At 39.8% G+C, this 11995-nt stretch overlaps 1 protein-coding gene across 1 annotated transcript in view; it reads right to left on the bottom strand.

The window, feature by feature from the left end:
- Window positions 1-444: 444 nt before the first annotated feature.
- Window positions 445-11995, bottom strand: part of ctsd (cathepsin D) — a 30587-nt gene continuing 19036 nt past the window's right edge. Inside the window, exons 3-9 of the mRNA XM_020512699.2 lie at window positions 8919-9042; window positions 7520-7638; window positions 3869-4068; window positions 3467-3589; window positions 2860-3004; window positions 2372-2470; window positions 445-1413 (exon numbers count right to left, since the gene is read on the bottom strand). Of these exons, the coding sequence (XP_020368288.2) occupies window positions 1252-1413; window positions 2372-2470; window positions 2860-3004; window positions 3467-3589; window positions 3869-4068; window positions 7520-7638; window positions 8919-9042 (972 nt within the window). The 3' untranslated portion in view covers window positions 445-1251. The remainder of the gene's footprint in view (window positions 1414-2371; window positions 2471-2859; window positions 3005-3466; window positions 3590-3868; window positions 4069-7519; window positions 7639-8918; window positions 9043-11995) is intronic.

Raw genomic sequence — 11995 nt, 5'->3', positions numbered from 1 at the left:
AGGAAGAGGAGTGCCCCTCAAACAGCCTCTTGCAACAGGGTGGTGACCTGTTCCAGTAAAATCTAACTACGGAAACAGTCAAAATGTTTTTGTCTGTCCCCAGCATCACTAGACAAAGGGAAATCATTCAAGTTCTTTATGTTGCTCATGGTGTCAAAAATCTTACATCTGAATATCTGAGAGTTGTAAATGGACAACTGCAGATTAGACATCAATTAATCCCTTTGGCTCAAGGAAATCATCAACCAAGGCCATGCAATGCCTTCTTCAAATGGTGACAAACTCTTTAATGTTATCAGACTGTGTAGAGACATCCTGGTTGAACATCTCATCTTGGAGGGCTTACATTGGGTTCAAACAGTACTCAAGACAGTCATCGGACTTCAGGCAAGTGGCCTGAACTAAATTCATGTTAAGACTATGAAATGACATGCGTAGGCAAAGTTATTGTATTTCAGTTTATTTGATTCCATCTAGTCCTATTACAATAGAACAAAATGTCAAATAATCCTAAAACAATTAAAATCTGTCATCTCTTAAATAAGAAATCTTCCCATAGTTTAACATTTCTAGATTCTACCTATCACCCCTCCCCAAATTTTCTTTACTTTTTTTGTAGTTCCATTTTTTTTTTGCCTCACCTTTGTGCAAATTAGCAGGAGTAAAGTTCCAGGTTTTTCTCTCTCTCCCTCCCTCCAATGGCATGATATTTCACCTAGCACCATCATTAGGACCAAAATTCCTTCCTTGATTGGGTAAGGAGTACAAGTCCTTGACAAAACCAAAAATCAGTGCAGTATCTCTGTCTCCTTGGAAACAAAATATACAGTCACTGTAATGTGATGCTCCATTGTACTAAGCATCACATTTTTAGGTAAAAAACAATACACAAGGTGGAATCTCAAGTGAAGCAAACTGGACTCGGAGCCATGAACAGAAACAGACATTACCTCAATAAAGGAATGATCACATTAAGGCAAAATACTCAGATTGCAAAGTAAAGTAAAAACATATTGTGAAACAGAACATCTAAATCACTGCAAAGAGAATTTTACATTCCCAACAGAACACTAACATTCTGCACTTCCATTAGCTTGAAAGTAAATCAGCATATAATCAAGCACTTTGGAAGTCATTATGATAAAGTTACTAGTCTAAAGGATTCCCACGATTGTTGCTGCAAGTTAGTTTTGAACATTAGTGCACTTCAATTATCAATATTCTAGTGGATTGTTAATGTGGTCGCCATTGTTACACAGCCTTTGCAAATCCAACTCGATTGTTGTCCCGGTCAAACTCTGTATAGTACTGCCCAATAAAGACATCTCCAAGAATCCACATTGGACCAACTGGCGGAGGAATGTCAAGAGCCATGAATCCACTCAGGCAGACGGTCATGCCAATTTGCTTTTCCTGAAAAAAAAACAAAAAAAAAAAAAAAAAAATGTTAAAATATACCTTGAACAAAAACTATTTTTTTTCCCCCCCACAGTCCACGTTGTGCTAAAACACCCAGTAATTAAGCATTCTCTTCCTTCTCCATTAGTGTACTATGGCTACAGTGTGCCCATTTTACAGCATGTAAAAAGGGTTGGTGAGGCTCCATCAACAGTCCCTCCCCAACAGTCCGTCTCTACCACCTCGAAAAGGAGCAGCCAACATGAGAATACCAGGTTTCCTTTACACATCATTCTGACTTTGACAAAATTGTTAAGTATCAAATTCCTGTAACTTGTTTAGTACAAGACAGCAGTAGTTCAAGAGGCTATCCCTCCACGATCTTTTTTGAAAAAAAAGTGGGTAATAATTGCTGACCATATCAGTAATGCCCATATTCCAAGAACAAACATGTACAAAAAGGCCTCTAGCAAAGCCAGAACACCACCTCTGGTTGACAGCTATCTATACAGATCTGTTAGAGTGTAGGCAATAAACAGCTGCCTCAATTCAATTATCAGGTGTAGCATATTATTGTAGTTATTGTGCATCTTGTCTTTAAATAAAAACCTAGAGATACTGAAGCACAAGAATTTCTCCCATGTGGCCCCCAATGCACAGTATTCCAACCCAGGTAGCTGGTTATCTTAACATTTTGAAGAAACAGGGAAGAGACAAGCATATAGAGTGCTTATTTTTAAAATCATTTTGTAAACACATCCTAGAAGAAGAGATTCTAAATTATTAAAAAAAAAAGGTAGTGGGGCACTTGTCCATCATAATTTAGGATAGCTGTAAAAAGATTACAAACTGGGATGCTTCCTCAAAATGCCAACAGTATGCGAGTTTAAAATAAAAAGTTGTGTGTGTGTGTGTGTGTGTCTGCCTACTCCTTTCTGAGGAATCACGCAGAAGATAAAAACAGAGTACCCACCTTGAGGATATACTGCTCTCCAGTCAGAGTAAAGGTCCGCCCTCCCAGGCGGAAGTTGATGGGAGGAAGTGAGGCAACTTTATCACAATCAACTTTGTACTGTGGAAGGAAGTATATTAAAGTTATTCTTGTGATTGCTCATTGTACTGTTGATAAATTGCAAACAAAATATCAGCTACTGGATAAATAACTAATTCACATCACCATTCTCCACCAGTTACTGGCTCCAAAAGGGAGGGGGGAGAAAAGCCTTCATGGACAGTGCCCAAGTACCTGTGCTTCACGTGATTTCAGATAGCAAGTATGAACAGGCTTCTCAAATCACGGAAAGTATATAGTCAAATGTGATTCAATTATTACCCAATGTTCTAACAGACCACATGATCAAGAGCTCTGCATCATCTTTCTTTAACCTACTAGTCAAGGCACCTTTGGTCAGATTGGGGTGTGGAGTGAGATTCCTATTAGAGAAATAACTAAATTCTCACCTGGCCTTGAATAAGTGGTATAGCTCCAATGGATTTCTGTAGGGCTTGAATTTCCATAGCAGGTCCAGTGATCAAAGATGTTCCCGTGTCCACAATAGCTGAACAGCCTCCTTTACAAAGGACCAAGGTCTCACCAATAGCAATACTGTACCAAAAAAGACACCATAGCAAGATCAATAGGCCAGACCCAAACAAAATGCAGCACTCAACAGTTTTATTCCCTAAAGCAGTACCTATGGACAATCAACATTCACTACTGAAGACCCAAACCAAGCATTTCAGGCCCATCACCAGCAATAGATACTAACAAGTTTTTTTTGAGAAGAGTGTGATTATTCTACACACAAAAATGACAAAGCCTAGATTAGTTTTAAATTGCTCCAGTATGCAAATGACATAGGACATCTTATTCCTGTATCTCACCTTTTCATGATTCTAAAAACTTTTGAAGAGACGTAAAAATCTGTACTATCAGCACAACTGCCCTAAAGTGATCAACTACCCTCAACAAAACATTACTACCCGATTCAGGTCCAGCTTTACATGCTGCACAGACATGCCACAGATAAAAGCTCTACTTCTTAACAAAAAAACAACAGCAACTTACTCATCCATTTGGACTTGCCAATACGCTTGCCGGGTGACATTCAAGTAGAAGAACTCTCCAGTGTAATATTTGGGATCAGTGCCACCCAACAGAAGCTCACCCCCAGGTTGAGTGTCTGGATTCCTAGAAAATGGGGGGAAAAAAAAAGTGCATCTACATCATCTTGAACAAATGATATAACATCAGACTAAGCTGTCTGGTTTGTAAGCTTTCTACTTCTCATTTGGATACTGACTTCTTTACAAGATTAACTGACTAAACAACTGTGGAGCATGTGGAGAGAACACGGAACTAGCCAGTTTATTCTGGCATACTGACATTGGCAAAATGGTTACAACAGGCTCCTACAACATAGGGGAGAATGGCAAAATACTTGGAATCAGTTTGACTTCTACCCCTTACCTGTTCAAGTAGAAAGAAAACACATTCTTTTGCACCAGTTTCTGCCTCATGATATTGTCAAACACCGGATCAACACCATCAACTGATATTTGTGGGTAGGCCATGCCAAGAATTCCATCAAATTTGGCAGCAATAAAGGCTGCACCAGGCTGTTTGATGGCCTCACCAAACAACTGGTTCTGAATTTTAATATCACCAATCTGTAGGACAAAGACAGCAGACCACATTTAAAACAAAAACGTCATATTCACAGAATCCCTACAGCATGGAAACAAGCCCTTCGGCTCAACAAGTCCACACTGACCCTCAGAGCATCCCACACAGACCCATCCCCTTATAACCCACCTGAGCTACACATCCCTGAACACTATGGGCAATTTAGCATGGCCAGTCCACCTTGCCTGCACATCTTTGGACTGTGGGAGGAAACCGGAGCACCGGGAGGAAACCCACGCAGACACAGGGAGAATGTACAAACTCCACACAGTCGCCCGAGGGTGGAATTGAACCCGGGTCCCTGGCACTGTTAGGCAGCAGTGCTAACCACTGAGCCACCGTGCCGCCCTTCAGCATTTAGCTGAACCCCTTCCTCTTGTTCAACACTCCATTTACTGAAACACCATTTCCCAAACTTAGTTAGAACCTCCAGTTACAGCTACACCTAAAAAAGTCACTAGAATTGTTATCTTCAAAAAAGTTGAATAAAGTAGTTTCTCTCATGCTCAGGTCCAGGGAGTGAAAATTACCAGCTAAGAAAGGGAAAAATCTGAAGTGGATGAATTTGTAGGATTATTGGTTGGAAGTCAAGTCGAGACACTAAATTCGGACAGGTCTTAGAAGCAATAAAAGGCACAACACACGCAAATGAGTGAGTTTGAGTTCCGAGGAAGGGTCACTGGACTCAAAAACACATTAACTCAGATATCTCTCTCTAGATGCTGCCAAACCTGCTGAGCTTTTCCAGCAACTTCTGTTTTTGATTTTCAGCATCCGCAGAGTTTTTTTTTGGAAAAAAAAAAGAAAAAACACCCAAATGGTCACCTTCTGGGCTGCAAGATTCTATGGCCCATAAAAGAAATGGACCGTCTCACTTTCCAGGTCTTACTCAAAAGCATTCGTCAATTACAATTTAGCTTACCTATTTTATATTGAAAAACAGTACGAACAGATCGAGGAGGGGGGTAAAGAAAAACAAAAGTCAGATGAAACAAGCTTTTATGCAAGTCAGGGTAATATTAAAAATAAAGGGTTTTGTTTAAATTTCACACCCATCACCCAGAATATGACGACTCAGAACACCCAGGGAATTTTGCAACACTTGGAGTCGCCATGAATCTCAGACTTCATCTTAAGCCAATACAATACTTCAAATGCTGTACGATAAGGCCACATTGTATTAGAAATTGAATTGGGAGGCCACATGCTTAGAAAGAAGAAAAAGAGGAAAGAGGAAAGAGGGGATTGTTTAAGAGAAAGGACACAGTCAAAAAAAACACAAACTCCTTACCCAAGGGCAAGGTACACGAAACTCTCGTCGCTCTTGTCACAGGAATCATTATTCAGCTTTGAACTGATGCAATGAGCATTAAGCATCAGCAGATACTCAAATCAAACTGAATGGGAATATTCAATGCTCAGCTGTTTTTACAGAAGCAACAGCAAAACAGCAAAATTAAGTTGCAATTATGGAAATAAAAATCAAGTTGTTTAAGATGGTACTTTTAGCAACGTCCAGAAAATATAGAAAAGTAGAGGCTAACGGGAGGGAAAAACCAAGGGCAATGGAGTTGCTATTCTAAAAAAAATGGTAGTGTTAACTTGTCTATTAGGAGACAAAACACATCCATGAAATCCTCAGGCCAATTTAGCACTGCCTCAGCATACCTACCACCTCAGATAAAGTTAACATTGGGGAAAACAAAACTATATTGGACATCTCCTGATATTGCTCAAAGTAAATTAAAAAAGAAAAATGGTTTATGTGGGATAAAAACATAGTACCATGCAACACATAATATCTTATTCTTTGTAAGGGCCACTTATAACACAATCCAAGGCTACTGTATCTAATTGGTGTGAATGTTGAGTTTAATTAGTCTTGGGGACAATGCAACCAAAAATCATGAAACAGTTCACTGATGCCACCCAGGATTGGTCATTTTTAAAACAGGCAAGAGAGATCACAAATTGTTAAGCATGAAACAAAACAAAAACAAAACTAAGACTATGGCATACTTTATTTCCCTAAAATGGGAATGGCTGTCTCTCTAATGCATATAGTTCATCAGCTGAAGTTTACTTGCATGTCTGAAAACAGGATTTGAAATAAGAGCTCCTTCTTCAAAGGTCACTTGTATCTGTAGGACAGAGAACTTTGCACAGGACTGCAGTGCTTCACAATAGATCACAACCACTGACCATCACATAAGATTACCAAATCGACAAAAGTATTAAGAATTCAAAAACCCAAAATATTTTATTTGAAAGGGAAAGGACAGAGCCCAAAAAAAAAAAAAAAATTGACTGTGGATGTAAATCCAGTGGCTGCCTGGAGAGGAACTCTAATGTTATACTTAACCAGTGTTTAAAAGAAGTGCAGAGAGACAGAAACTTACTATATATGAAGCTGCAATCTCCTGAGTATCACACAATGAAAATAACAGGAAGACATGACAGCAGTCTGAGGAAGGGGCGTGGGTGCATTTTCCACTTTCAAGAATACACAGGGATGGAGATTAAAACAGTTACAATTCTGGCGTGGGTGTGACGTGGGTGGAGGTACTTGTGTACACTAGTCTGGGTTCAAGAATCTGTGCACCATGAAGGCCTTAGGGGTAAAACCATCCTCTAGTCCTCATTGTATTGTGGATTAAGAAAAAACTCCCTCAGATTGCTAGAAACAAGTTAACAAGTGAGTTCAGCGGTAACTGGATTGAAAAAAGTTCAGACATTCTGGGTTTTGCAGATTGGCTGAATTGAATGGTCAACTGGAAACATTTTAACATCAACTATTGGTCATGAGTCACACAGACATGACTAACCAAATCACGAACAAAAACAAAGTTGCTGGAAAAGCTCAGCAGGTCTGGCAGCATCGGAGGAGGAGAAGACAGTTAACGTTTCGGGTCCAGTGACCCTTCATCAGAACTGAGCAACTCAGTTCTGAGGAAGGGTCACCGGACCTGAAACGTTAACTGTGTTTTCTCCTCCTCAGATGCTGCCAGACCTGCTGAGCTTTTCCAGCAACTTTGTTTTTGTTCGTGATTTATAGCATCCGCAGTTCTTTTGGTTTTTACTAATCAAATCACATTTGTCAACTCAAAAACAAAAAAGGCCTGGTTAAATTGGGTCCTTTTCAAAGCAAAAATTAAATTCCATTTGAGAGAGCAAGTGCGGTGTCCACAACGCAAGGGATCCTTTTCAAGTTGACCCTGCAGCAATGAAGGGTGAATAACCAAGAGGAACCAGCTCATTCTTCCTCATCTGGGAAGATAATAATTTGAGGTATTCTAATTGAAGCTTTAATGATTTGGGGAAACTTTGCCTATGGACTGGTTGTGACAAATACCTTATCCGAAAAAGGAGTCATTAAAAATTATTGGCCAACTCTGTCTTCCCCAACAGGAATGATAAAAAAAAGTTTGTACGTACTGTAATGGTGTCCTGGCTAAGGTATCCGGATAGGCTGCCAGTACCATACTGAATAGCAAATTGGGTCCCATTCTTCGCGTACGTGCTAGACTTGTCAGAATTATACTTATGATGCACCACTTTAAAGAAATGATAAAAGGGATTAATTGAAACTCAATACATTTAGCTCTCAAACTACAGATGCTGGTGAAAAGATTGCTGATAGATTTTAATGATTGTTTCTTCCTCATTCTGAAGCTGCACTCTCACATGCCGTCCAAAATAAGATAAAAACTTCATTATCTTCCTTCCCTCCTCATTTTTTGGCCAGACTTGAAAGAACGAGCACGTGTCCCTTCTTCAAACAGGCTTTTCAGAAAGAAGGTGGGCATTCCTCAATTACAGCTTCTGCAATAAGTTTGCTTCACTTCCCTTTAATTCTGGTGGTGGTGAAATATGGGCATTATTGCCGCTTTAAAAAAATCTTCAAATAACTTCCTACTTATAGCTCTTTCGAGGCAAGTGACCAGGAATATTGAAACAATTTTGAGGCATAAATAATTATCAAAATTAAGTAGAGGTATAATTGTATGTATTGACATTTGTTCTAAGAGAGTGTGTTTTCCGTCCTGCTTGATCGCAGATTTCTAGTCATGAAAAGATGTCCTAATGCTGACAATAGAACAAAAAAAAAAGGGACTCCAAGCCACCAGTTTATGAAAAGAAAAGTTTAATTACACCAAGTTACATGGTATGCTCTTTAAATTAATAAGTATCAATTCTTTATTTTTTGCCAAATGGGGTGTTCTGAATAAAAAGCACTTTCAGACTTTTCTCCACACCTTCAATTCAGATCAGTCTATTATCAAATCCAACTTTCCGTCTTAACTGCCATTGGAGCTATTAGGGATGGGCAATAAATGCTGGCCTGACCAGCAATGTGCACATCCTGGAATGAACTATGGTCTCTCCCCACACAAATACAGGATTGGGTACGTTGCGTGATACTGGAGAATAATCCTCCTCCTCTTGTATTTCGGAGCACCCACTTTGATCCTAGTATGAAACTTGCCCAGTTTCAACAACAGTTACTCTGATAATCTTTAGTTTAAAAATTTAAGAGCATTTGTGACTGCTAGGAGCTGGCACAAATACCCTAGGAGGAAAAAAGACAAACTGCACCCCCAAACTCAAATTCCTAATTCAGCTTGTAACCCAAATTGCTGATTAACCCAATAACTAACACCTCAATCCAACTCCAAAAAGTTTTATACTTAAAGACGCAAAAAAAAAGTAGCATGTTCTGTACATATTACATTGTACAACTCCAAAGTTATCAGCCAAGAGGCTAGGCATGTAAGAGACCTGGTAGTGCACGGCAAAAGGGTGACCTAGGGGAAATGGAAATAAATAAACTTACAGCATGCAATGTCAGTTATAGAACAATGAATTGAAGGAACCCAGAGGTTGGAGGAGCCAGTGTCAAAAACCACAGTGAAGATTTGAGGTGGTGTTCCAATACCAATCTCTCCATAGTACTGTGCCTAAAAAAAAAGAAAAAAAGCAATTTTTAAAAAAAGGTATAGCAACTGTATGGAACATTTGCGATATCTACATTTTATAAGGGCATACATCTTAAAACATTTTTCAGTATTTTATAAATTAAGCCACAGTATAATAATAAAAAAGTCTCAAGCACCTTTCTATTGACTGTGACATGTCAAGGTTATCTGAGATCTAATTACACGGGTGGAATCTGCTAGTGATTTATCCGAGTGACTGCTGATAGCCAAGTCATTGGGAACAATCTCTCATCTGTTCTCTTTTACCTCCATGTCATTTCCATTTTCCCTCATTTCAAAAATTTCCAAAGGCCAACCGGAACACCTTTCTTAAATGGCACAGGATTTGTTTTGCTTCAAATGTTTCAGTTCCATATTTGCTAGTGCAAATGTTAACTGAGCCATTAGTGAAGCCATAAAAGCTCCTCCATAATTTGCTGATAAAGAAGGAATTCTTAATCACCTTGTGCTTACTGCTGCTTTCTTCTGAAACCTTCTTTTGCTACGCATTATTCATTACCATTTATTGAATATTGTGTCTTAGGGTGGAGTAGTGATTGAGGTGAAGTATAAAGGAGAATAGGAAGAAAAGGTCAGCCCGCATCTTGCCAAAACCTTAATTTGTGTTCCCTTGTCCTTCTACTATCAGCCAATAGAGAAGTTTTTTTTTCCTCTTTTACACTTCTGTTCCATGGAGACAGCCCTAGCTCTTCCACCCAATCTTGCAACTGAAAGCCAAGTAATACTCCACTTGTGGCCTAATTAGAGCGTTAAAAAAGCTCAGCATAATATCCTTGCTTTCGTACACAATGTTTCTATTAACATAACCCAAGATTCCATTTCCATTCACTTTAAAGATTGCGTATACACTCCCATGTCCCTAGGCACTCGTTACAAGTGTGCCATTCAGAGTAGGTCGTCTCTCTCCATCCCTTCACATTTCTATATTAATGCTTTAATATCCAGCAGGATGATAACTGATGTTGCACTAAACATATCCTGATAAAAAAGATTTCAATGTGAGAGAGAATTAATTAGCCCAGTTGGATCTGCAGTGAGGATACTATAATTGGATATGGCCACCCCAGGACCAGAAAGACAACATGTAGTGACTGACAAGTCTTCCACTTATTTAAATAAAAATAGGGAGACCAAATGGAAAGTAGGCTCAATTGACTATTCATCTAAAATATGCAAAAGAACAAGTGCCTGTTAACTGGGTACAGTTTAATATAGTTAGTAACAAAAGCAGCAGGGTAAGACTGGATGACAGCAAATTTGGCAAGATGGGTTTTGTTCCTACCAAGGCTGTCTCATCTTAGAGATTTGGGAGGAAAATGAAAACCCAGTTAGCAACCAGCAACTTCAGAAAAGCAAGAATCTTGTCACTATCTTCAAGAAGGGTAATTAATCCACTCGGTGGAAAAACCGTGTTTCCACGTGGTCCATAACATGCATTCTCTGAATCTGTGATGAGGAAATCTTCCCACAGAAGAAATGGATCTTCTAGGAGGTTTTTGACATTTTTTCACCTATTTGTCTGATGAGAACACCATATCACATTTAGCTTAATCAAAGCATTTAACTTGGTAAATTGAGGGGCCTTGGGGATTGTGCTCCAAATATTCAGATGGCTGAGAAACTGAATTGCAATCCTGCAACTGCTCTGTATGACAACCGATGAGTGGGAGATTTGAAACAGGTATGTTGAGAATCTAGATCAGTGTCAATACAACATGATAGTCCTCATGCTATTTGCAATCTACACTGACAGTAGTTATTCACTTCAAAAAGAGTGAAACTGCCCTTCACTATCGCTATTAAGTGCTGCAGATGGAAAACTCTAACCTTGGTCTCCCCCATGCCAAAACTATACTGACCAACATGGGAAAATAGGAGGCAGTGTTGGGCGGGGGGAAAGAGGAAGGTCAGGAGAATAACTATATATAGTGTCATTTACTATTGCACCAAATTTACAAACTACTTGCGCAGACTCTTCAATTCTGCATTCAAGTGACTTAGCCTATTCTCGTTTCAACCCAGACTGTCAGTTGCACATTCCACCGCGCATATGTTGGGACACAAACATGCTGAGCACTTCCCATACTTTGGCAGCCACCTCTTTCAAAACGTCACCATGGATGAGTTCAGCTTAGCCTTCTGCAAACTGCAGTCGAGAATGGTTTGATGTCTTATGACCTCCACAAGATGCACAGAGTAGAGGCAGAGACAGTAAATCATAAGCCCCTGTTCCCAACCCTACACCAGCAATCAGAGCATTACCAACTGCCTACAGTCCCAAACGCCGATTATTGTTGTAGTGATATACCCCTCTGACACAGGATCTGGTGCAGATCAGCTGTCATCATCACCACAATGCTGCACCGTAGAGAGATCTGTGAAACAGTCTCATACAAGAGCAATTCTATCAAGAATACCTCTGCCACATCCATCAGATTCTGTGGGACAACCACTGAACAAATGCTAATGTTCATCTTGAAGCCAGCTCCAGTCAAAATACTTGCAAAGAATAAAAAGGAGCTACTATGAATGGACACTCGATGGCCAAAAAGCATCTCCCGCATTGACTGATGTATTTACCCTCAAAAACAGTCCATGGTCCAAATGTTACAAAGATAGCTTGTCCATCAAGCTGCATCTTGCTGCAAGTCCAAGCCCCTCAAATGAGGGGGAAAAAGGAGAGAGAACAGTGGCAGACAAGGGAGGAAGCAAATCCTGAACCTGGAAAGCCCACTGCCATGTGGGATACCCTATCGTGTTCCTAGAAATTGGCAGGTCAAGAATTGGCCCGTTAGTCACAAGCTGACCCACAGCAGAAACTTGCAGCAGAGTAGATGATGCTCTTGCATGCAGGCACAACCAAAGTGGAGAGAGCGAGAGAGCGAGAGAGCGAGAGAGCGAGAGAGCGAGAGAG

The sequence above is a fragment of the Rhincodon typus genome, chromosome 17 (assembly GCF_021869965.1).
Source record: "Rhincodon typus isolate 14 chromosome 17, sRhiTyp1.1, whole genome shotgun sequence".
In the NCBI taxonomy this organism is placed as follows: Eukaryota; Metazoa; Chordata; class Chondrichthyes; order Orectolobiformes; family Rhincodontidae; genus Rhincodon; species Rhincodon typus.
This window is presented reverse-complemented; position numbering and strand designations above follow the sequence as displayed.